A 26,206-nucleotide genomic window follows, 5' to 3' on the forward strand; every position below is an offset into this window, starting at 1 on the left:
TAGGGCTTTTGAGTTTGAAACCCCAGTTGTAATCCCTTCTGGCCTTTTTCCTGTTGGATAAAGCATTAGTTTCCTGTTGCTGCTGTGACGAACTTAGTGGCTTACAACAACACAAATTTATTATCTTACAGTTCTGGAGGGCTGGAGTCTGCAGTGGTCAGCAGGGCTAAAGTGACTTCTGGAGGCTCTGGGGAGAATCCATTTCCTTGTCTTTTCCGGTTTCTAGAGGGCACCTGCATTTCTTGGCTTGTAGCCCTTTCTCTGTCTTCAAAGAGGTGGCTAAGGTCTTAACTACGGAGAAAGGTTCATCTCTCTTCCTGCTCTTCCTTTATTCTGCAAGTATTGGTTGCGGGCCTAGTGTGTGTCACCTGTGCCCTGTACAGGGACAGTGACAAACAAGACAGACAAACACCCTGATCTCATGGGACTTACATTCTGGGGGGCAGGACAATAACAGTGTAAAAGAGTCATTAAGAAAAGAAACATCTAGAAAAATGTACTGTACAGAGAGGTAGAAGAGGCTGAGTGGCTACTGTAGTTGGATAGTCTAGGCAAGCCTCTCTGGGGAGGTGACATCTGACCTGAAATATAATGATGGGAAGGAGCCTGCCATACCATGACCAGAGGGAGACTTTTATAGGCACAAGGAAAGCATGTGCAAAGGCCTTTAAGCAGGAATGAGATTGGCAAGCGCGAGGAGCAGAAAGCAGGTGGTGTGGCTGGAGCACTGTGAGTGGGAGGACTGTGGGCAGAGAGCAGGGCGGGACCAAGCTATGCCTTGGGGACCGGCCTGGGGTTTGGATTTTATCCTAAGTGTGATGGGAAGTCATTGGAGGATTTTAAGCGGGATGCTAACATGACACATACACATTTTGAAAAGCTCCCTCTGAGTGTGTGTGAAGAGTGGATTGTAGGGACAGTGGTCCAGGTAGAGATGAGGGAGGCTTGGACAGGGACATATTAGAGATGGAGATAAATGGACAGTTTTGGAGAAAAAAGCCAACGGCTGTGTTTCTTTGCGGCTTTTTCCTAGTATGCTAAGGCTTTGGCTTATTTTAGGCCTTTTGCTGTTCTCTAGGGAGAATGTTCCCGGGCTTTGCCAGCTTCATGGCTGGGGGAAGAGTGGGAGGCCCAGGCCCAGTGCTTGTCTGGCCTCTGCTTAGCCTGTTGGTGTGGAGGTGACAGCTTTGGTCAGTGATGTCTTTCTGGCGTGTTGACCACTTAGGTCATGTCTAGACATTCTTGCTCCACCCTCATCTCGATCCCAAACCAAACACATCCACCTGCTGTTAATTCCATCTCCCTTTGGAGAAACTCTTCTCCTGCCTTTGCTGAGAGGCAGCTCCAGGTAACCCCTGGGGGGACGTGAGCCTCCGCCCCGGCTTCCCCAGGTAAGGGTGAGGCACTGCTCGAGAGCTGTGTCCCTGTGTGCCAGAGCCCAGCCAGGCCGAGCCCCTCACCTGCCTCCTCACTGTGCGTCGGGTGGGAGAGCACCCAGCCAGGCGGACCTCCTTGTTGGTCCAGAGTGCCCCCTCTGTATTTTCCTTGTTGTGTACTCTGAGTTTTAGCACAAGGTTTTTTTTGTTAACTGAGTTTTCCCAGCCTCTTAGCTGCTTTTTCACCCCTCAGGAGGAAGAGATTAATATCGTCTCTTCTGTTGCATATACGCAGCACTCCCAGGTTTCTGGTGAGTTGTTTTGAACATTCACTTACTGTTCCTCACAACAGAACTAGGAGAAGGGTAGGAACAGACTCTCCCATTTTGGCCTTTTTTTTTTCAGTCTTGCACTCACTAATTCCTGGGTCAGTAAACAAAGGAGGGCTCTGCAGTTCACAAATGATGCCGGAGGCCACTTCCTTTTATGTCCTTAGTGCTGTCTGGTCAATGTTCCCTTGTGTTTTCGGGATCAAACATTTGCTTGCCATTGCATTCAGCAATCTGAAATGACCCGTTGTAGAAATGAGGAACTGAGGCTGAAAGAGGTGAGGAGACTCGTTGCAGACCACATAGCTGGGCCTGCTAGAGGGCGGGTGCGACCCAGAGCTCTCAGAGCCCCTTCATCCTGCCATCATGATTCTTTCTGCTGACCCTTCCAGCACCTCTGTGGGTCATGGTCTTGTGACTGGTCTGAGGCTGCGATTGTGGCTGCCTTGGTGAAAGGGGCAGCTCTCATCCACGCGGCAGGACTAGAACCTGGGAGCCGTTTTCCCCTACATCATGTTGACTGTCCCAAAATGCCTTGGGGTCCAGCCAGCAGCCCCCTTCTCTATCCTAAGCATTCTTAACCCTGCCAAGTCCTTTAGCTCAGGAAAAACCTGCTAACAGGAGAAGGAGCAGTGGCTCTGGTCTCGAGTAGACCAGATCCTGGCCCTGCTATTGATGTGTTGGTTACTTAAAGATTCTGTGTTTGAACCTCAGTTTTCTCATTTGCTATTGGTCTTATCCTGGAGAGTTATTTTGAGGATGGGATGCGATGTGTTTTATGGGGGCAGCGTGGCATAGGGCTTCAGAGTTGAGGCTCTGAAACCGCCCAGGTTCAAATCCTGCCTCTGCTACTTATTAGCTGTGTGACTTTGGACAAGTTACTTGACTCTCTGTGCCTCACTGGCTATTACCAGAAGTTACACAATGTGGCCTCGTACCCTTTCCCCAGGAATGGGAACCTCTTACCTTCTTAGCCCTAATCCCATTCCATTCAGAGGCAAGGGATTATCGGCTGGGAAGGACCTGGATTTGAACATGATGTTTTATTTTGCTGAAGCCTCCTGGGTTAGAGGAAGCATTTCCCTTTGTTCCCTAACAGGAAGGGACAGGGTCTGCGTGGGAGAGATTGGTGACACTGCCTTGGATGGAGGATACAAACAGGAAGTTCAGAAATAAGCTGATATCTAAAGAGACTTAAGTTAGAGAATTATTGGCACATAAAACAGAAATTCGGGCTTTTGAGAAAAATAACAGATGCCTAAATGTCAGTGGCAAGGAAGGGAGAAGGCTATTGGTTTGTTTTTTGAGTAAGATCTCAGTGAGGAAAGAGCAGTTTTGATCTGTTTCTCTTGACTTGCTTTGTTCTCCAGATGAAAAAATTGAGGTTTTTAGCCCGTAATTAATTAGGGTCTTCTGTAGTGTGCACTAATTAAAAAAAAATGTTCAGCTTGCCTTTTCAGCTAGATTGGCAGTTCCTTGAAGGCAGGTGCCCAGCTTTTGCCAGCTTTGCAGCCCTGCTGGGCTGAGCAGGAGTCGCATGTGACTGATCAAGGTCCAATTCCTTGTCCTTTTTGTTTTCCAGAGTGAGTACATTGCTCCCTGTGACTGTCGGCGGGCCTTTGTCTCTGGATTTGATGGCTCTGCAGGTGAGTTTCTAAATTCTCTTTGTTCTTTTGGTACTTTTGTTTGCCACTCAAAAATAACTAGAACCGGTTTCAGCCTGTGATATAGAACCAAAAAAAAAAAAAAAAAAAAAAAAGCAAACCAGACGTCCCCATTGAGCCTCTGCAGAGGGGATGTGGTCCCAGCATCCCCAGCTCCTAAGCTTACATTTTAGTGTCTCTTTTCTCTATGCCTTTGCTTTTCAAATCTTAAAAAATGTTACTTAAAAAATATTTTTGAACTTTTTATTAACTGTAACATACATACAGAAAAGTGTATCAATTAACCTGAATACCCTGTGTAACTAGCACTCCAAATAAAAAGTGGGACACTAATAGCATCCCTTAAAACCCCCTCCTTAGCCTATTGGTCCTGTGTAATTGTCTAAGCGCTTGACTTTTGGTTTCTCTGTTTTCAGTTTCAGCTTAAATAACAAAGATGAATGTTGAGCTACATTGTTGCCCTGCCCTAACTTTCCCAAAGCTGTTGTGCCCTTGAGATTTAGGATGGGTTCCCCCCTTCAGACTCCCATCCTTCAAAGCTGCTAGACTCCGTGCAAACCCCTCTCCTCGCAGTTAGCGCACTGCTTCCGTTGATGTAAAAGGCACTTTAGAATTGGTTTTGGCTGACACCTCTGCTGAAAGCCCTGAGTTCTGTTGGGCCTGTGGGAACTGAGGGCAGATAGAGGTGGGAGGCATAAACTCCTGGCTGGTGACCAACTGCTGCATCACAATGAACACTGACAGCATCCAGGTGGTCTCTCTTGGGAAAGGTGAAACACCTCCTTTAGGGTGTCTGGTGGAGCAGATGGCTGTGATCACTGAGCAGATTCACTGCTGTCTTGTTAATTACGAGACCCTTGTGGCCACAGGTCCACAGACCTCTTTCTACTGACCTTGACTCATGCTGTACAAGTGGGGTCCTTTCTGTGCAGGGCCCAATACCCAGGCTGACTCAGGACTGTTTCTTTCGGAGCTTGGCCCACAGCTGTTTTTCAGTGGTATCATCTTCTCTTGCCTGGAGGTTCTCTTGGAGTTAAAGGCCCCGCTGCCCCACCAGAGGCCCCACCGGAGCGGTGGTGAGGCCACATGGGATCTGGTGCCCCTCACCGTGCTTGCCTGCCTGCTGCCGTTTTGTGCAGCTTCTAGGTGGTGGTCAGAAACTTTTCTCATCTCCTTGCTCCCCTGCTGTAGGCACAGCCATCGTCACAGAAGAACATGCGGCCATGTGGACTGATGGGCGCTACTTCCTCCAGGCTGCCAAGCAGATGGACAGCAACTGGACGCTCATGAAGATGGGTGCGTAGAGGCACAGCCATCTCAACTTTAGTTGGGCAGCTCTGGCAGGGGACCCTAGGGCTCCTCAGGGCTTCTGGATCTTACCCCTTTTATGGGGCCACGGGCCCCTTTTAGAATCCAAGGTGTCTTAGTCTGCTCAGGCTACCAAAACAAAATACCACAGACTGGGTGGCTTAAACAACAGAAATTTACTTTTTCATTTCTGGTGGCTGGAGGTCTGAAATCAGGGTGCTATTGTGGTCAGGTTCTGGTGAGAGCTCTCTTCCTGGCGTGCAGACAGCCTCCTTCTCACTGTATCCTTACATGGCTATCTCTCTCTGTTCCTCTGCTTAGAAGGCCACCAGTCCTCCTGGATTAGAATTCTACCTTATGACTTCATTTAACCTTAATTTCCTCCTAAACCTCCTGTCTCCAAATATAGTTACATTCAACGTATGAATTTTGAGGGGACACAGTCCAGTTCATGGCACAAGGAAAAGCAAGAAAATGACATGCTGATATACACATACCATTACGCATTTAATTTTGGAAGATCCTGGTTCAGGATACTCATTTCAGTGAGGAGAAACTGAGGGCCAGAGAGGACAGTTGCTTTGCTGCAGCTCACATAGCTTGCTGTGCATTTGATTCATGCACTGGGGCCTTTCCATTGCTCTTTGCTGCCTCATGATTCAAAGTGAGATAAAGGTAAGGGGCCATTGGCAACTGAAGCTAGGAAGCTCTCCCTCTGAGGATCCTGACTTGCTTCTGGCAGCTCAGCCATAGGGCAAGAGCATGGGTCTGGAACTTTCTTGGGCAAGTTGCTTCACCTTCCGTGCTTCAGCTTCCTCATATGTAAGGTGAAATAGTAATAGAAAGTACCACATAAAATGGTGAGGGTTAAAGAAATAGTATATGGGAAGCATAGAGCTCAGTGTTTATTGGATAATGATTGTGTGTGTGTGTGTGTGTGTGTGTGTACTCTTGTTTTTTCATTTAATTTTATGCTGTATTTTTCCTTGTCACTATAATAGTCTTTTGAAACATGATTTTAGTGGTTGTACAAAGGCCTCTGCCTTCTGAATTTTGATCTTGGACAATAGAAGGAGGGAAAAGGGGCTACCAGGGCTGAGTGAGGAAGAGAAGATGAGGCCAAATCCCTGGTATTTCTTGTTTGTAGTTGGAAGTAATGAGGAAATCAGGTTGTTACCAGACTCACGGTTCACGGAACAGAGGGCTGTTGACACTGAGTTGAGTTGAGTTGACTCCAAGATCCAAGCAGTTAGCCTACTGAGGTAGTGTGTGTGTGTGTGTGTGTGTGTGTGTGTGTGTTTCACACACTCTCCACATATATAAGTGTTGTTTGTCTTAGGGAAGGAGGAATTAGGAACGTTTTTATCCTGGCAGTGGATTTATTTTAAATTTCCGTTTCTCAAAAGTCTTTTTAAAAATATAGAAACATCAAAGCTACAGGTGGTTGTTGCCCCAGTTGTTCTCCGTCTTCTCTCTCTCTCTCTCTCTCTCTCTCTCTCTGTCACACACACACACACACACACACACACACAGGCACTTGGGGTTGTAGGGCTGTTATAAATGGATAGGCCACTAGACCTTTAAACTTTTTGATTACATGCCTCTGTTGATGGTATATGCGCCCAGTCCATCTGTATTTCAAATACAAGCAAAGATTGATATCTTATTTTTTAAGAAAAATTACCAGTGGAAGTCCTAATACTTTCTGCTTGTACCCCAGTGGATCATTCAGTGTGCCTCTGGGGTGTGGTCATCTCTCTTTGGGGCCTAAACTCCAGCTGTTAGATAAGTCAGCGCTTTGGGGGTCAGAGTGTCAGAGGAGCGAATACTGTCTGCCTGTCCTCTAAAACAGCCCCAGCGGATGAGTCCTTCTCCCTTCCAAGCCCCTCTCTAGTTTCTGCCCTAAGCCCACCTCCTCACTGTCTCTCCTGTGTAGGGAGATTCTGGTGGGTGTAGTTGGGGAGTGGTTCATCCCTGGGGTTTTTGCCAAACATCTGTCTTCTAGGAGATGATATGACTTCATCCTGTGAAAGTTATACTAGGGGCATTAAAGGAACTTTGTTAGTAAGTGGCTTGTTTAGCGGTTTGAAAAAAATAGGAAAGAATCAAATAACAAAATAACAACTCAGTGCCAGCTTCTAGGCAGTTTTTTAGAACAGATTCATGAGCTCATTTCTTTTTTTTTTAATATTTATTTATTTGTTTGCTTTTTTTGGCTGCATTGGGTCTTAGTTGCAGCACGCGGGGTCTTAGTTGCGGCATGTGGGCTCTTTGTTGTGGCGTGCGGGCTTCTCTAGTTGTGCCGCTTAGGCTCCAAAGCATGTGGGCTCTGTAGTTTGTGGCACACAGTTTCTCTAGTTGAGGCGTGTGGGCTTGGTGGTTGTGGCGCTTGGGCTTAGTTGGCTTGGTGGTTGAGGCACGTGGGATCTTAGTTCCCCGACCAGGGATCGAACCCACGTCCGCGGCATTGGAAGGCGGATTCTTAACCACTGGACCACCAGGGAAGTCCCATGAGCTCATTTCTTTACAAACCTTTGAACGTCCCTTCTGTGGTTATGTGGTTATCAGTACTCGCTAGGGAGAATAGTAAAACAGTACTATTTCAGAATATGTGAACTCTTGCTCTTAATATTTTCTCAAAATGTTAGTTGTTTAGCAAAAATTTGATGAAAAAAGTATACATCTGAAACATACAAGATACTGGGTCGAGTTAAAGAAAAACGGGGATATAAAAATAACTTTAGTTCCTTTTTTGAAGCTTATTTGGTGTCCTATGACTGTTTGCTCTTGGTAGTTGGGAAGCCCAGGGAGCCAGTTAAAGACACGATGTTGGGTTCCTGTGTGTCCCTCTTACAGTCTTTGGATACGTTTCTCTGCTGCCAGTCAGGCCTGGTTGTCTGGCGGGGGCCTTCACTCTGCAATGCTGCCCTACAGATATGGGGAGGGCACTGTGGTGTGTGTTCCCCTTACCTGGTGTGCGATGTAAGGGAGGCTCCCAGCTCTAGCCTTCACCATATCACCACCCACCCTCTCATCACCAGTAGTGGTAAAGTGACCGAAGGCTGATACAAGACGATCTTCACGATGACACCATGTACCTGTATTGCAACGATTCCTGGGATGCCTTTTTACCAGGGGTCTAATGAAAATCCTGTTTCCTTTTTTCTTCTGTCTCACCCATTCCTTATATACCATCTTACTTTATGTTTTCCTTTTATAGCATCTTACACTTTTCATAGCCTTCCAGGATTAAGGGAAGTTCAGATTTTCCAAGTGCTGTCAATTCTTTTTGAAGAAGGTGCTTAATAAAGACCCTGCTATCATGATGTTGGTGAATTTCCTCCTTCTGGATAGGACAATGAGCTCGGGTCCCCTGGGAATTGTTTCTCATCAGTTCTTCCCTCTGTAGGTCTGAAGGACACACCAACTCAGGAAGACTGGCTGGTGAGCGTACTTCCTGAAGGATCCAGGGTTGGTGTGGACCCACTGATCATTCCTACAGGTGAGTAAGCATAGGCCCTTTCATCTTGGGTGAGGAAGTGTGTTCTAGAGGCCTCTCCATCCTCCCTGTTTGCTTGTGGGTTGTGGAACATTTGGAGGCTCAGCATGATTTGATGTCACAACAAAGGTCAAGGTGAGGAGAAGAGTTAGCACAGGGCCACGGGATAGCCTTTCAGAAGGTGCCAGGCTCTCAAAGCCCTGCTGCCTGTAAAGGGTGTTCAGTTCATAGCTAGACCACGTGTGTTTCTCCTCAGATTACTGGAAGAAGATGGCCAAGGTTCTGAGAAGCGCTGGCCACCACCTCATTCCTGTCAAGGAGAACCTTGTGGACAAGATCTGGACAGACCGGCCTGAGCGTCCGTGCAAGCCCCTCATCACACTGGGCCTGGATTACACAGGTCAGAACCACGGCTGTGCCCAGAAGGCCCCCGACCATCGGCCCCTTCACCTCAACGAAAGTCCTCTGAATCCAGGTCGAGCTTGAGCTGACTGGAGGATTTTGCCCCGCCCTGGCACATGGGGCATTTGATGCAGCAGGAGTTCAGTTTGTTTCCACAGTTGCCACCTACTTGCCACCTACTTTGGCACAGTTTAATCTTGCAAAGCTCCTCTGGGCAGACCTGTGGGTGCTGCTGAGATGGCTTTTTTACCATTCAGTTGCTAACTGCCCCTCTAACGTGTCTTATTGGAAACAGACTACAGGTTTCTTTTCTTGTTTTGATTTAGTCACCTTGAGAGTTTTATTTCTTTATTTAAATTTTTTTCCTTCTCATATTTATTAATCCACAATCAGTGTCAACAGCTGATTGGGTTGTATACACACCCAAGCCTTAGCAGATTGTCTTTTGTTTTGTTTTGTTTTTTAAATTAATTTTTATTGGACTATAGTGAGCCTAGAGGTTTCTAGATTCCATTTCCTTTTCTTCTGTCAGCATTTGTACGTTTACCTTCCCAGGCGCCCTCCTCCTGTCTGTCATCTGCTTTAGTAGCTTTGGGGTGTGGGTGGGTTTCTTTGGCTTGTGTGATAGTGGTGAGTGAGGAGCAAGTTCTGTGAACGTTTTGTGGGAGACGAAAGTGTGATTTATGGAAGAGTGAGGAGCGCAGAGGGAAAGGCCTGGGAGGTGGGGCTGCAGGGGAGGGAGCCTTGCTGTAGAAACAGCAGAGGAGAGGTGGATGGGGGATGTCTGGAATGTAGGCACATTGCCCAGAGGGGTCCTGGGAAGAAAGCATTACAGCCCAGACTCTCAGTCAAGTTTTAAACAGCATTCCCGAGCTGGTCTTCAAAGCAGCGTTTAGTTGTGGGGACAGCCCCCAGCTTGCTTTCCTTGTGACACCCTCACCTGAGGGTATTAAAGATTAGGGGGATGGGTCCAGTGAGTGGCCCAGGGTCAGCTCAGCATTTTCCATCAGCGTGTTTTGAGTTTTGTTCAACTGAAGCAGAGGCTCTGACCTATTGCTTATAGAAGGGGGGAGAGCAGGTGTGGCTGGTAAAACTTCTGTTCAGCAGACACATGAGTGCCTGCTGTGTACAGGACACTGCTAGGTGCTGGGCGAATAAGACACATGTCTGCTGTGTTCACAGGTGGCTGCGCCCTGCGTTACATGTGCTGTTTCATGCTGGGTGGTGGTGGTGGTTGTAGTGATGGGGTAAGCTCCTCTAGGACCCCAGTTTCATCCTGGGGAGAGCAGGGAGGCCGTGGCTGTGTCTGACAGTGCAAGTGTGATTTGGAAGTGGTTGTCACACTGAGTCAGACTGTAGAGAATTCCTCGGTCTTAGCACTGAAGGGCAAGTCTCGTATCTCCAGGAATGTAAAGTGGTAGGTGATATTCCCCTGACCTCTAAGACTCGGTGAGTTCTCTCTGCTGGGTAGTGTGTTATCAAAGCTCCCTGTACAGAAGTGTAACTAATTGCTGGTTTTTTGGTGTTTTTTAAAAAAATTATTTATTTTATTTTTGGCTGTGTTGGGTCTTCGTTGCCTTGTGCAGGCTTTCTCTAGTTGCGGCAAGCGGGGGCTACTCTTCATTGTGGTGCGCAGGCTTCTCATTGCGGTGGCTTCTCTTGTTGCAGAGCATGGGGTCTAGGTGTGCAGGCTTCATTAGTTGTGGCACACGGGCTCAGTAGTTGTGGCTTGCGGGCTTAGTTGCTCCAAGGCATGTGGCATCCTCCCAGACCAGGGATCGAACCCATGTCCCCTGCATTGGCAGGTGGATTCTTAACGACTGTGCCACCAGGAAAGTCCCACTAATTGCTGGTTTAATTGTCTGTCTTCCCTTCTAGATTGTAAGCCCCATGAGCTCAAGGACTGCATGTAGCTCAGAGCTGTAACCACAGTGACCAGCATGGTACCTGCAGATATCTATGCCTGGGAAGTGTAGATGCTTCATAGACATTTGTGGGATGAACAAATGAATTACTTTTTCTTTGAGGTAGTCAGGGCTCTTGACAGTCAACTAGCTTAGAGTCACTTCTCATGTATGGGGCTTGAATCTGGGCCTCCTGTCTGCTCAGATAACATGCTCCCTGGGATATGGTGCTGGTTAAAAATGTTTGGAATGGGTTCTTTCACTTGGCTTCCGCAGGTCCCTGGGACCAGACCAGGGCTGGAGTCGCAAGTATGTTTGTTTCTTGCAGGCATCTCCTGGAAGGACAAAGTTGTAGATCTTCGGTTGAAAATGGCCGAGAGGAACGTCGTGTGGTTTGTGGTCACTGCCCTGGATGAGATTGCATGTGAGTGCTCTGGTTTCACTGTTGGGGTGTGTTACCCAGTCTCTGCATTGGTTCTCTGGGAATCTGTGTGTTCATGCAATTCAGCTTTCTGAGTGGCCAGGGAATAAGCAAAAGACTGTCACCAGTGGGGTATATGATATGCCGAGTAGGATGGAGAAGTAATTATAGGGAGTCAGGGAGGGGAATGTAGCTTGGTCTGGAGCTGTATTACAGCCAGGGGCTGATGTTAAATCTGTGATGATGTCCCTCTCTGGCCAGTCTACTCAGGACTTCACATCTCTAAGGAGGGACATTTCCAACAAACTTTTGGTGCCTGTCAACATTCGTGTGTCTCTATGGGTATAGAAGTAAGATCACAGGAGATATTTTTTTCTTTATCCTTTTCCTGTATATCCCCAAGTTCTTCACAATGAGGATGTTCTAGAAATATTTCTACTTCAGAAAACTCAGGAACTGAAAGTTCTTCAACAAGCCTTTTGGTACAATAGCAGTTTTTTAATCTTTAGACCTTAAACTATCCCTATGGAATTGTTCAGTGCCTTCTAGAACCTGAAGGAATCTTCTTAATATGTCTGCTATTTTCTGACTGGATTTGACCCAGGGTACCTGAGACAAGGCACTGCCTTATTCTTTGATTTTTCTCACTAGAGAAAGAAAGTTTACTGCACAGTGTCCTAGCTCTCTAATTCCCAGTACCAAACTTTGTCAAGAGTGTCAGTGATTTATATCCCTAATTAACTAAATAACTTTAACGTCGGAGAAAATAACATATAAAGCTAATTTCTCTCCTTTATTATTAAAAAGACACACATTTCCATTGCGGAAAACCTGGAAAGCGCAGAGGAAGTAGAAAGAAGAAAAAAAATCACCTATAATTTCCTTACACACAGAAAATCACAGTTAACATTCTGCACATTTGTAATTTTGTAGCTAGATTTTTTCCAGTGTATCGGAATACTCTAAGCATACATAAGCATAATTTTAAGTGAATATTAAATGTCTCATCATATGGTTGTATCATAATTTACTTAACCATTCCCCTACTTACGCCCTTTGAGTAATTTCCAATGTTCTCGTGATTTTGTTAACATCCATCAGAGTCCTGGTGCATCACAATCCATGTCTTAGTTTCTGATAATTTTCTTCCAACTTCTGGTTGGCTTTAGAGGTGGTGTTATGGATTAGAGGGGGTGTGCATGGCAGGGCTTTGACCATTTTGCCATGTACCTGCCGGAAAGGTTGCACAGGCGTGTGTGAATACACCCCTCTCGCCACACCCTTGCCAGCCCCAGGTGCTGTCATTTAAAAAGAGTGCTAGTTTGGTCTGATAGGTAAAACATGTTGCCTCATTGCTTTACTTTGCGAGGCCATGATGTTAAAATAGAGACAGTGCTTTTTACGCCAGGGTCTTCTCTGCACTCTGATCCTCAGGAGAGCAAGCATTAGGCAGCTGGAAGTCCTCGGACGGGAGCTGTGCTCTCTGCTGGTCCCTCTAAGTTTCTCCAACACGCAGTGACCTCACTAGACCCCCTGACACTGGCCAAGGCAGGTCCTCCACCCAGCCGTGGTTCCGGGTGGGCTGCAGGCTCGGGTTTCATTCGTGGGCTGGAGCCCCGCTGACTCACTGCTTTTGTTCCTCTGCCGGGAAGCCCCGCCTTCCTGGGGCTCTTGACCCTCGCACAGAGGGCCTCATCTGGCCTCCCTCATGGGTGGGTCTCAGTTTTTCTACTCTAGGTCGTTCCCCTCAGAAGGGAGCGAGTGCTTGGCTCCGTCCCCTGTATTTGGGAGTGCCGGAGCGTTTTTCTGTGGCACGTCAGGCCTGCTAGGCCTGGCAGGTCACCGCCAGGTGGACCATTTCAACTCTTGTCTGGAGGGCATTTGTTGGGTTTTCTGACTAATAACTCTTCCATCCCCTTCTCGGGATGGTGATGCGGTAGCGTAAGAAACAGTTCTGGTGCCATCATTTGGCGGATATGAGCAACTGCAGCTCAGAGGTGGGACCAGGAAGTGAGGCTCCCAGCTTCTCTGAGTGATGCCGCCCAGTCCTTCCCTAGCGAGTGGAAGCTCTTCCCTTGCTCTACAACCTACCCCTTAAACTCTCACTCAGGCAGGTGACAGGAACTTTTTTTTTTTTTCAGGGCTATTCAATCTCCGAGGATCAGATGTGGAGCACAATCCAGTATTTTTCTCCTATGCAATCATAGGACTAGAGACCATCATGTGAGTGTTGGCCCCGCACCTGGAAGTCCTTCCCCACGCTCCTCGGAGCCCCAGTCGCCCCCTTCTGGCCCGGGCCCGCCAGCCTCGGCCTGACGTGTGCTAGAATGCTGCTTTTCTCCTGCCCTTTCCCTTTCCTGCCTCTCTTCCTTCCCCTTCTTGTCTTCCTTAACAATAGATAATTATTTATATCCTGCCTCTCTTTTAATCCTGAAAATGATTTGAAATCTCTGAAAGTCTCTGTAGTACTAGGAGATAAAAAAAATAGGTGGTCGAGGACATCAGAACAAAACTGGAGAGAGTGAGGTTAGTTCACAAAATTCCTGCTGCAAAGTCTTATTCAGGCCATACATTTGATTCCAGGTTTCCTAGCAGCCAATGCCAAGGGGAATATGGGCTCTGTTATACAATCCTGGGTCCACGATGCAAATAGACCCAGTCATTTTGGAAGGTCAGAAGTGACACAGAAAAACCCCCTGAGCTGTGCCTTGTCAGTTTATCTTTTAAACTGCTGCTTGTGGCCAACCTGCCATTGCTCTTCTTATTTGGATGGCTTTCTGCATTCAGACAACATATTTATTGAGTGCCTGTTATGTGCTGGGGTCTCTGTTAGGTGTTGGGGTGAATGAGACAGACAGGGTCCTGGGTTAGAGTTGCAGAGATGAGAGGTTTCCTGAGGGCATTTGGGCACATAGTGGGCACTAACTTGTCATTGGAGTGGGTACGGGTGTTATTGGAGGGGCCTGACCTGGTCAGAGGAGGCTCTTGGGGAAAGTAATATTGATTCCGAGATTAAGGGTACGTGTGGGTTAGCTAGGTGAGTAGGGGGCGGGGAGGAAGAGGAACGGTGATCTAAGCAGGGGAAGCAGCATTTTCAGAGGCTCTGGGCAGGAGAGAGCACAGTATGCGTGGAGGACCCAGAGTGGTCCAGTGTGGTTGAACCTGGAGTGGGAAGCCGGCAGGTGGGCAGGGCCCCCGTAAGGAAGGCCTTGTGAGCCAGGTTCAGGAGCTTGGGGCTTTTGTCCTGAGGATGCTGCGGAGCTACCGAATGAGTTTTTCACACGGAACTACATGGTCAGGCTTGTAAATCATAAAGAATGTTATGATTGGAGTGAAATTATGGGGTGAATTATGATTGCTGCGAGAAATAGGGTGGATAGGGAAGACTGGAGGCAGGGAGACCAGTTAGGAGGCTGTGGTACTGATCCAAGTGAGAGATGGTAGTGACCTGTACCTGGGCAGCGACTGGGCCAGGCTACAGTGAAAGCTGGAGAGGTTTGAGGGGTGTTTAAGCTATAGGTTCAAAGATCTCAATGTAGGAGTGAAGGAGGAGCATCAAGGAGGAGAGTGCCCAGGTCCTGGCTTGGGGAGTGGGGTGGAAGGTGACGGCATACGCAGGGCAGGGAGTGCAGTTTGGGGAGCAGGATTTGGGGAAGGCGTGGAGGAAGGAGGAACTGCTTGGCTTGCATGCCGGGAGGTAGAGCCTGTCGCTTGTGTGTGGGTCTGTGTTCTTGTCCTCTCACTCCTGTGCCCGCCTTTTCTGTCACCTCACCTCTGGCCCCTCTGCAGGCTCTTCATTGATGGCGACCGCACAGATGCCCCCAGTGTGAAGGAGCACCTGCTGCTTGACTTGGGCCTGGAAGCTGAATACAGAATCCAGGTGCTTCCCTACAAGTCCATCCTGAGCGAGCTCAAGACCCTGTGCGCCAGCCTTTCCCCGAGGGAGAAGGTGTGGGTCAGCGACAAGGCCAGCTATGCCGTGAGCGAGGCCATCCCCAAGGTTGGTAGCCCCAGAGACCCGTCTAAACCTGCCACTCCAGCTGCCAGGCCCCTTCCAGTCCTGGCATCGTGCGGCTTGTCTTTGAAGCAGAGGTTGTTCAGGCAGATTTCCAGGACTGGCTGTTGGGTCAGAGGTGTCATCTCCCTGGATGAGCCCTTTGGGCTGGAGTGTGAGGCTTTTAGAACCCATTGAGTTCTCCAAAACCCATTGTGTTCTCCAAAACGTGACATGAGAGATGATTTTAGGTGGTACACATTCATACTTAGGTTTATTTAAATGTCTCTGTTTTAAAAGTGTTTTAACAGTTACAGAGAATGAACTAGTGGTTACCAGTGGGGAGAGGGAAGGGGGGAGGGGCAAGATAGGGATATGGGATTAAGAGGTACAAACTACTATGTATAACATAAATAAGCTACAAGGATATATTGTATAGCAGAGGGAATATAGCCAGTATTTTATAATAACTTTGAATGGAATTTAACCTTTAAAAATGATGAATCACTATGTTGTATACCTCGCACTTATATAATATTGTATATCAACTATAAAAAAAGTGTTTTAGTGTGTACTAGAAAAAAATATGATTAGCATATGAGACCATATATTATAAAAATTGTTTCTTAAGAGAGAGTTGAGTTCAGTAACCTATGTTGATTCAAAGATAGTCTAAAGAAAAGTCTTAGTAAATAAGGGTCCAGGGGGTAGCAGCTAGGGTAAGACCTGTGCAGGTGGTATGAGAGTATCTGAAGTTTGGGAGACACTACCCTACACCCACCTCTCCCACCACATTTCATAGTTAAGGAGACCTGAGGCCCAGGGAGGCTTTGGGAGTTGGGGATTTGTCAAAGGTCAAATGATACTGATAGCCCTGCCCTTGACTGAGCCCCTGCTGGGTGGTGCTAAGCAGCTGACACCTTCCCCCTCATTTTAACTGAGGCCTGGCACAGGAGTTCAAGGTACCTTAGTTGTAGCCTTTTTTTTTTTTTTTTAACATCTTTATTGGAGTATAATTGCTTTACAATGGTGTGTTAGTTTCTGCTTATAACAAAGTGAATCAGTTATACATATGTTCCCATATCTCTTCCCTCTTGCGTCTCCCTCCCTCCCACTCGCCCTATCCCACCCCTCTAGGTGGTCACAAACCACCTAGCTGACCTCCCTGTGCTATGCGGCTGCTTCCCACTAGCTATCTATTTTACGTTTGGTAGTGTATATATGTCCATGCCACTCTCTCACTTTGTCCCAGCTTACCCTTCCTCCTCCCCATATCCTCAAGTCCATTCTCTAGTAGGTCTGTGTCTTTATTCCCATCTTACCCCTAGGTTCTTCATTACTTTTTTTTTTTTCTTCGATTCCATATATATGTGTTAGCATACGGTATTTGTTTTTCTCTCTCTGACTTACTTCACTCTGTATGACAGACTCTGGGTCCATCCACCTCACTACAAATAACTCAATTTCATTTCTTTTTACGTCTGAGTAATATTGCATTGTATATATGTGCCACATCTTCTTTATTCATTTATCTGTTGATGGACACTTCGGTTGCTTCCATGTCCTGGCTATTGTAAATAGAGCTGCAATGAACATTTTGGTACATGACTCTTTTTGAATTATGGTTTTCTCAGGGTATATGCCCAGTAGTGGGATTGCTGGGTCATATAGTAGTTCTATTCGTAGTTTTTTAAGGAACCTCCATACTGTTCTCCATAGTGGCTGTATCAATTTACATTCCCACCAGCAGTGCAAGAGTGTTCCCTTTTCTCCATCATTTCTCTAATGATTAATCATGTTGAGCATTCTTTCGTGTGTTTGTTGGCAATTTGTATATCTTCTTTGGAGAAATGTCTATTTCGGTCTTCTGCCCATTTTTGGATTGGGTTGTTTGTTTTTTTATTATTGAGCTGCATGAGCTGCTTGTAAATTTTGGAGATTAATCCTTTTGTCAGTTGCTTCATTTGCAAATATTTTCTCCCATTCTGAGGGTTGTCTTTTGGTCTTGTTTATGGTTTCCTTTGCTGTGCAAAAGCTTTTAAGTTTCATTAGGTCCCATTTGTTTATTTTTATTTCCATTTCTCTAGGAGGTGGGTCAAAAAGGATCTTGCTGTGATTTATGCCATAGAGCGTTCTGCCTGTGTTTTCCTCTAAGAGTTTGATAGTGTCTGGCCTTACATTTGGGTCTTTAATCCATTTTGAGTTTATTTCTGTGTTTGGTGTTAGGGAGTGTTCTAATTTCATACTTTTACATGTACCTGTCCAGTTTTCCCAGCACCACTTATTGAAGAGGCTGTCTTTTCTCCACTGTATATTCTTGCCTCCTTTATCAAAGATAAGGTGACTGGGCTTCCCTGGTGGCGCAGTGGTTGAGAGTCCGCCTGCCGATGCAGGGGACACGGGTTCGTGCCCCGGTCCGGGAGGATCCCACATGCCACGGAGCGGCTGGGCCCGTGAGCCATGGCTGCTGAGCCTGCGCGTCCGGAGCCTGCGCTCCGCAACGGGAGAGGCCAGAACAGTGAGAGGTCCGCGTACCGCAAAAAAAAAAAAAGATAAGGTGACCATATGTGCATGTGTTTATCTCCGGGCTTTCTATCCTGTTCATTGATCTGTATTTCTGTTTTTGTGCCAGTACCATACTGTCTTGATTACTGTAGCTTTGTATTATAGTCTGAAGTTGGAGCCTGATTCCTCCAGCTCCATTTTTCGTTCTCAAGATTGCTTTGGCTATTTGGGGTCTTTTGTATTTTCATACAAATTGTGAAATTTTTTGTTCTAGTTCTGTGAAAAATGCCATTGGTAGTTTGATAGGGATTGCATTGAATCTGTAGATTGCTTTGGGTAGTAGAGTCGTTTTCACAATGTTGATTCTTCCAATCCAAGAACATGGTATATCTCTCCATCTATTTGTATCATCTTTAATTTCTTTCATCAGTGTCTTATAATTTTCTGCATACAGGTCGATGATATGATAATATACATAGAGAATCCTAAAGATGCTACCAGAAAACTACTAGAGCTAATCAATGAATTTGGTAAAGTAGCAGCATACAAAATTAATGCGCAGAAATCTCTGGCATCCTTATACACTAATGATGAAAAATCTGACAGTGAAATTAAGAAAACACTCCCATTTACCATTGCAACAAAAAGAATAAAATATCTAGGAATAAATCTACCTAAGGAGTTGTAGCCTTTTTGACTGTCCTGCCCTGGGCCTCTCTCCTCCACTTAGCAGTGGGCCATCCTGGGAGGAGCCCAGGCTTGGCCCTCTAGACCTGGCCTGCCATTGCACCCCTGTCACTGTCACACTGCATGACATAGTTACTCAGAGCTTTACCTCCTTGGGGATCATACCTGCCTTTGTCTCATGACAGGTAGGTATCTCAGAGAGAGAGAGAGCAAGGAGAGTGGAGAGAAGGAAAGCCCTTTGAGAAGCTCTGTGCTAGTGCAAGTGCAAGGTGGTGCAAAATCCCTCCCCCCTCCCTGTAACACAGGGCTGGATTCTAACTTGTTTTCAAATTGGGAAGGCTCCTCCCCGGCCCTTTAAGGCCCTTTAAGATCAGACCTTTAACAGTAGCTGATCCCTGAGCAGGAGCCTCCCCTCCCCCCTCATCCATCATGTGCGTCCCTAGACAGTGGGAAAAAGCCTCCTTTGTGCAGCCAGAAAGGGGTTGTTTCGGTCAAGCTTTGATCTGTTAGTGAACTCTGACCATGACCTTGGAGGTTTGAAAAGCAGTATCTCTCTGATGGCTGGCAGCCAGCAGTCTCAAAAAGCTACGGGGTGGGGGATAGATGAGAAATAACTTGTTTTATGTTTTTACTTTGTCTTTTTGGATGAGCTCAAGCACCTTTCGCCATGCTCAGAGTCACTAACCAAAAAGGGCAGGTGTTCGGGCCCCAGGGGACAGCTGGGTGGGTCCTGAGTGGGAGCTCTTCCAATGATTTGTCTTAAGTGTGCTGTGCTGGGTGGAGAGGTGATAGCCTTGGTCTTGGGTGAGTGAGCCAGACTCGATTTCCCATATGACTGCCTTTCGCCCCAGGACCATCGCTGCTGTATGCCTTACACCCCCATCTGCATCGCCAAAGCTGTGAAGAATTCTGCTGAATCAGAAGGCATGAGGAGAGCTCACGTGAGTAAAGCAGCCTGTGCAGAAGAGGGGATGCATGGTGGTCAGAAGGCCCAGCTCCCTCACCTGCTGTGTGGCCTTGAGCCTGGCACAAGGTGGGAACTTCTCTGAGCTTTCCAGAGTTAATGAGAGAATGAAATAAAATACTGGATGGGCTAGATCTCTACATAATATAAAACACAAAAGGAGGTTGATGATGATAGTGTAGGTGATGGTAATGATGAAGGTGAAGCCTCTGAAGAGGCCTAGATTTGTGTTTCAAGGCCAGCAGTGGATCTAGAAAGATTTGGGGCCCAGAGACGGCTTTTGACAGTGGCCTGTCTTTCCTGCTCCAGTAGTACAGGAATGACCCCTCTGAGGGTGCTCCTGTGTGCTCTGAGGTGGGCCCCTTCCTGATTGTGCCTGAACTACTCAACAGCAGGGGAGCCCTTTCCCCCATAGTGGAAATCGCTGCACACTTGTTCACAGGAAATGCCTGCATGTAGAGCCCTGATTGCTGATGGTTTGTAGCCCTATAAGTGCAGCCCTCTCAGTATCACATTAGGGCTGGGCTTTGAATCTGCCCATCTGATTTTCAGTAATAACTTTAAAAAATGTCTCTGTTATTTGCACAGATTAAAGATGCTGTTGCCCTCTGTGAACTCTTTAACTGGCTGGAGAAAGAGGTCGGTTCTTAGTCTTTGTTTAACACATGGATATAGATTATTCAGAAATTATCTACATGTGATTCGAACTGTGGCTCTGGTTGACCACGAGGTCTAAGATCTTGATCTAATTTTAGTACTCTCTTTTAATAGTTCTTTGTGGGAATTTGGTGTGTGTGTAAAAATTCTTTAATTATGGACAGTAGTAACAAAGATGAAGAAAGAAATTCCTTAACAGAATGGATCCTTTGTGGTTAAGGAATTGTCTTATAACTAAGTGGAGTTTCATTATAAGAAAAAATGACTCTTATGATATTACAGGCAAGCTGACTGTGTTAAGAGAAAAAAGATCTTTGTGTATGTTTTGAACTTTAAGCCATGAAACTTTTTATATTAAATTGATTCCTGGGCATTAGTTTCTTGCCCTTTCACTCCTTGTAGTTGACAGGAAGGTGATTTCTTTGTGCTCTTATTAAACAATATCATATTTCCTTTAAATATTATATAAACAACTCTTTTAAAGTAGCTTAAATTGGAAGAAGAAAATATCGCCCTGATTCCCACTGGTGTAGCAGTTTTTTCCTCTTCGGCAATTGTTCATCTGTGTACATTGTTTTTTCAACATAAATCATTTTTACATGTGTCTCACTGTACAGCTATGATTTTGTATTTTATTTTATTTACTTATCATAGTGTGAGCATTTTCCATGTGCTTTGAGGTCTTTAAAAAAATGATTCAAATAGAGACTGTGTTTAGTAGCTAGACTGATTTATTTACCCATTCCTTCTATTTTCAAATGTTTTAGATTGTTTAAAATTTTTTTTGCACTTACCTTGTAATAATATCTTTGCATTTATCTTTATTTATTTAGGATCACTTTCTTAGGATAATATCCTAGGTGGGGATGCTTTTTAATTTTTAAATTTAGGTGTATTAAGTTTTGGGAGTTTTCAGGATATAACACTGAGGGAAATAGTTGAGTGAAAAATTAAATGTATAGAAACGCTTCTACTTTTAGATGGCTTTAGTAAGAGCCTTTGGAAATTCCCTCCTTGTAAAGATGAGACATATGCTGTGTCCTATAGATTGGACAGTTGGGACATGGGGATTGAGGAAAAAGTAAGCTTTTAATGCACCTCCTATAATATGTAGGAGACGGATGAATTTATCACACCCCAGTGGTTTATAAGCAACTTCCTTATAGGTGCCCAAAGGTGGCGTGACGGAGATCTCAGCTGCTGACAAAGCTGAGGAATTCCGCAGGTAAGGATCACTGTGGGGGCCCATGAACCTTGTGCTCATTTCCTTGGCAAGTTACATGAAGCCGGGAGGGCCCCGATTCTTGGCACAGTAAAAACCTTTAAGCCACTCTGCTCTTGTGTATCTTTCTGTTCCAGGCAGCAGGCTGACTTTGTGGACCTGAGCTTCCCAACAATTTCCAGTACGGGACCCAACGGCGCCATCATTCACTACGCGTAAGGCATGCGGAGGAGCACGCTGCCCGGCTTTGCTGCTGCTTCTGCACAGGAGCCTGAGCAGGGGAGAGACATTATTCTACCAGAGGCCCTGGCGCCCACCTCCGTGTGTCTGTTGAGATTGTTCTTATATGGGAAATAGGACCTTGGAGGTCTTATTTTCTCTTCTTTGCTCTAAATCCTGTTGGGAGCCAACTCTTAGGCACAGAGGTTTCGCATTGACATTCTCGCGATGTCAAACGGGTTGTCCCTCTTTCCTTTGAGGATGCAGTATCTGTATTCATAATCCCTGAATCTTAGTAGTTAGAATTTTTAGTGTTTTTCTTTTCTGACAGTGGCAGCCTTCTCGATGCAGTAGTCCAGACGTCCTGTGAGCTCCATCACCTCCATACCAAAAAAGCTTATCACTAGGTTGTGGAGCACCCTGCTACGGTTGAAGAGATAATCTGTAACCTCTCTTTCCTCCCCAGCCTATGGGGGTTTGTACCACATGACCTACAAGAGCCCATGGACCCACAGAGCCATGCATCCCTGCACTGTGAGACAAAGGGGGCGCTGATGTATTTTAGAACTGCTAGACCTGCCTGTAGAGGTGGTGGGAAGTGGGGCTCCAGCTTCAGCTTCACCTGGCTTACACGGTTCTGCCTCGTGCGGGCATCTTGAGTCCTTTGCTCCCCACCCGTGATGTGCATAGTGAAGGAACACTTGGCTGTCTCACTGTGCTGCAGTGCTGTACGTGGGCACAAATTCCTGCCCCCCGCCTTTTTAATCACTTTCAGAGTTTTTAGTCTTGGGACAAATTTTGAAGCTGTTGTGTGGGAGACAGTCACAGATATGTGACTGTACAGTTCTCTCACATTAATGCCTCTGTTCCAACATTAAAATAGCAAAAGGACTTTAGTTTTATCTTATATTTAATGCAGGTGATGAATTTCCTGGCTGGATACTACTCTAGAATTTTGCATATAATTAACACAATAAATAATTTCAGACCAAGGGGGGAGAATTTTGCTTCTCCTTTGGTGTCTCTTCGTTGTGGCTGTTGGAAGCCTGTTGACAGAGAGGGTGCTGAAACTGGGCCCGTGTCTGGTTGTCTCTTCTGCCAGTTGGGCTCGAGTGCCCACTTTCACCCTTATTGCCTGGAAATGAAGGAGAACCTCTCTGAGAACCTCTCTCGGCTGCAGGGCGGAGACTTGGAATGCTCGCGTCCCTTTTAGCTTTTCCCAGTGCAGCATATTGTCTGGAAAAAGGCATGGAGAAATCAGATCACTTTAAAAAATACCAGATGTTCATTTGAAAAAAGAGCTCCAGCATAAGAGCATCATGGCCCATTCCTTTCCCCAGCAAAAATCCTGTTAGGTTTTCTCCCAGACTGAGACACTGACCTTCTGCCTGTCTGGTGGTCTAGGAAGCAAGTGGGGAGGCACCTGGTGGGATTAGGACTGAGGGAGGGAAGTGGAGGCTGAGGCAGGGGCCTGGACCACCCCCACCCCCACCCCCCCGCCGCAAAAAAAAAAAAAAGACAAATGACTGCGGCTGCTCTCCTCCCACTTCCCAGCTTGGTCCTATTGCTTCTGTTGATGATTATTTTTTTGTAGCTTTTACAATTATCTGATGAACACTTGTTTTCTTCCAGTCACAAATGGAGGAAGATACAAAGAAATATGTTATTTCCTTCTCCTGAGCTCTTTATCTGTTGGGGAGATAGGTTGACTAGGACTTTGAATAGTAGAAGGTTAATATTAGTTGAAATAATTAACCTATTGGGTAACTTTAGTGTGATATAATTTAAGGCTTACATAAATTGTTCGCACAGTACAAAGAACTCTTGTATTCCTTCCTCCCAGATTCAGGAAGCATTTACATTTGTGGAATAATTAATTTTTAATTAACTTTCTTAGGCCGGTCCCTGAGACGAATAGGACCTTGTCTCTGGATGAGGTGTACCTCATTGACTCGGGTGCTCAATACAAGTAAGTGAATCGGGGCTGCGTAGAGCTTGACTCCACTGAATCAAGGCAGATGAGTAGGTGGACAAGCCAGGCTCCAGCCGAGAGTGCTCAGCTGGTCATCTCATTCTGCGCCAGCCACTGATGGAATTGTTTCCACGTCTTGTCCTTTTTTTCACCCCTTGTTGAAATAGCCCAGTTGTGATCCTGTTCCCACAAAAGACTGTTTGATAGAAATGTTTAGTCCTTGGCTGGAAGCTGTTAAACACTAAATAAATAACTGAAAGTAAGCTTTCAGAACCATTGGGAAGTCTTCTGCTCCAGCCCATATATCACCTGGCAGCTCCCCAGACTTTTAGTGGCCCCAGGGCCTTGTGAAGTGATGGCATAATTTTGAATGAATGAATGAGAAACGAGGGCTGTCCCTGAATTTCTGAATTTCCTTCTTCATGCCTTGCTGCTTTCACAGTCATCATCTAGAATAGTTTCTCAGAGAAACCAAGATTTGGTTGGGTCTTGATGTGGAACCCACGAGGAGGAGAGGAATAGGTGTTGTCTGCATTGAGAGCACACGAGCAAGGCCTTTTACTACTCCTTTCTCCACTTAAGTTGGGACTTTGCCTGGTGGAGATGGAAGCCACAACCTAGCCTTGGGATGTGTGTGTTGGAGTTAATAAAAGCCTAGCGCTAAGGGTATTTGGATTTCTTGGGTAATGGTGTTCTAATGGTTCACTTCTAAATTTTAGCAGTATTCTGGAAGTTACTCTTTCTGTGTCAAGGGGTGGATTAGGGTGTTCTAAAAGATGCATTTGGGCATTTTTAGGGTCCAATAAACCGCTTGCCATCCTGACAGGAGGAATTAGAGTTTGACCTTCTTTTGCTAGAAACAGGTTCCTGTTTACTTTGTCCACCTCCCTTTCATTCATAATCCCAGGGATGGTGTCTTCCGTGAAACAGTCCTCACATTGTAGACCAAGAGTGTGTGTGTCAGGGCCTGACTGAGTTCACTCCCACTACACTGGGCCATCCTTGCATTCACACTTTGTCTCATTTTTTTTTTTTTTAACAATTTCATTGAAATATAATACAGCGTACTCATTTGAAGTGTACAATTCATGGTTTTTAGTTTATTCACGGAATTGTACAACTGTCACCACAATCAATTTTAGAATATTTTCATCACCTCAAAAAAGAAACAGCATTCCTGTTAGCAGTCGCTTCCCACTCTCTCTACCCAGGGAACCACTAGTGTACTTTCTGTCTGTTTGGATTTGTCTATTCTGGACATTTCATATACATGGAATTATATGGCCTCAGTGGCTGACTTCCGTCACTTAGTGTAATGTCTTCCAGGTTCATCCAGGTTATAGTGTGTATCAGTACTTCATGCCTTTTTATTGCTGAATAATATTTCATTGTATGTGTATACTACATTTTGTTTACTCATCAGTTGATGGACATTTAGGTTGTTTCTACGTTTTGGGTATTATGAGTGATGCTGCTATGAACATTCATGTATAAGTTTTTGTGTGGACATATGTTTTCGGTTCTCTTGGGGGTTTACCTAGGAGTGGAATTGCTGGGTCCTAGGGTAACTCCGTGTTTAACCTTTTAAGGAACTGTAAACTGCTTTCCAGAGTGGCTCTCCTATTTTATATGTCCACCAGCAGTGCATGAGGGTTCCAATTTCTCCACATCCTCATCTGTCTCACATTTGAGCAAAAGCTTATTCTGAGTGAAAACTAATTTGTCCTTCCTTTTGGAAAGGGATGGAACCACAGATGTGACTCGTACCATGCATTTTGGAACCCCTACAGCCTATGAGAAGGTAAGAGAAAACTTGAGAGGCCCTCTCTGCTCTTTGACAGTTCTCTCTTGTGAAAAGGATTGTATACATAAGTAAAAATTATATGTGGGGCAATAAAATAGCTCATGACTGTGGAATCAGGCTATCTGCTTTATGACATCCATTTAATTATTGGAGAGATTTTAAAAGCATTCTGTCTGCTAAGGTCAGAGTGGCTCAGATTCAAGTTTTAATAGCTTTGGCCTTCTCTTCAGTCAGGAAGTTTCTTTGGGGAAGGGAGTGGGGTAGTGAAAATATGCCTTTTTACGAACAGTGGCTAGATTTCATTCTGAAAGCTACCCCCGTTCTTTTTTCAAGTTCAGCATTCCTATTTGTAGGCTCAACTCGCTAGGAACACTCTGAAATGACATGCACTGCTCAGTTTCTGGTCTGTCTGGCATGGAAAAGAGGAAACAGCTGTAAGGTAGAGAGATGTGTACCATGAGTCTGGAGACCGGGCTTCAGATCTTCTCTGCTGTTTACAGACTCCATGACCTTGAACTCAACACTTAGACCATCCATAAAAGCGGTGAGAAGAGTACTCACCTCCAAGGCTGGCTGTGAAGGTTCTGTGAGCCCAGCAGATTCTTGGATGATAGTCACTGCTTGGCAAATACTGGTTGAATCTCTGAGTATATCTCTTTTTCCAGGGAGCTCCTTCAGGAAGCTTGTCCAGGGAAGAGAGCTTTATTGGGTAGAGCAGGGCACATTTCCCAGAGTTGGTCCCTTGTGTCATTCATTTGCAGGCACCAGCAGATGAAGAAGGGTGTGACCTTGGCTCCAGATACCTACCTTTGGTGTGACTCTTCTTGTACTGTGTTCAATCCAGACCAGATTGAACAGTGTGGGGTTTAGTCCTGACTCTGCACCTTACTGGCAAGCCACTACCCTTCCAAACAGCACTTTTCTTGTCCAGGCAGTAGGGACTAAACCCTGAGTATAGATGGTGGTGAGGTGCACAGAGGCTGAAGCAGGGCTGCCTGGCTCCAAGGCCACATGCTGCCACTTATGAACTGCGTGACCTGGCATTCATCTATGAAGTGGGGATGGCAAGAGTGCCTCCAGTAAGAAGTGTGGGATTAAACGCACAGTGCTGTGCGCATCATGCCTGGCAGAGGAGTAGCTCAGTAAGCGTTAGCTAGTGTCATCAGTACTTTTTAGTACTTTTCCCCAGTCTTTCTGAGGCTCAGATGGCCGAGAGTATGGCAGAATGTTCATTACAAGGGAAAGACTTGTGGGGTCATCTCTCAGTCAGTTCTCTTTT

The 26,206-nt window shown here is 45.9% G+C and overlaps 1 protein-coding gene across 8 annotated transcripts in view; it reads left to right on the forward strand.

Annotated features, from left to right (window-relative positions):
- The window catches only part of XPNPEP1 (X-prolyl aminopeptidase 1), a 54,766-nt gene that overhangs the window by 21,433 nt on the left and 7,127 nt on the right, over positions 1-26,206 (forward strand). For 6 of the 8 annotated variants that reach the window (XM_067709459.1, XM_067709457.1, XM_067709460.1 and 3 more), the window contains 13 exons: positions 3,288-3,351; positions 4,561-4,665; positions 8,087-8,179; positions 8,433-8,576; positions 10,811-10,906; positions 13,045-13,126; positions 14,693-14,903; positions 18,941-19,030; positions 19,642-19,692; positions 20,877-20,935; positions 21,070-21,147; positions 23,049-23,120; positions 24,864-24,924. In XM_067709459.1, coding sequence (XP_067565560.1) covers positions 3,288-3,351; positions 4,561-4,665; positions 8,087-8,179; positions 8,433-8,576; positions 10,811-10,906; positions 13,045-13,126; positions 14,693-14,903; positions 18,941-19,030; positions 19,642-19,692; positions 20,877-20,935; positions 21,070-21,147; positions 23,049-23,120; positions 24,864-24,924 — 1,206 coding nt within the window. The remainder of the gene's footprint in view (positions 1-3,287; positions 3,352-4,560; positions 4,666-8,086; positions 8,180-8,432; positions 8,577-10,810; positions 10,907-13,044; positions 13,127-14,692; positions 14,904-18,940; positions 19,031-19,641; positions 19,693-20,876; positions 20,936-21,069; positions 21,148-23,048; positions 23,121-24,863; positions 24,925-26,206) is intronic. The other 2 variants (XM_067709458.1, XM_067709464.1) reach the window with 1 other exon arrangement.

Source organism: Pseudorca crassidens, chromosome 16 (genome assembly GCF_039906515.1).
Source record: "Pseudorca crassidens isolate mPseCra1 chromosome 16, mPseCra1.hap1, whole genome shotgun sequence".
NCBI classification, from domain to species: Eukaryota; Metazoa; Chordata; class Mammalia; order Artiodactyla; family Delphinidae; genus Pseudorca; species Pseudorca crassidens.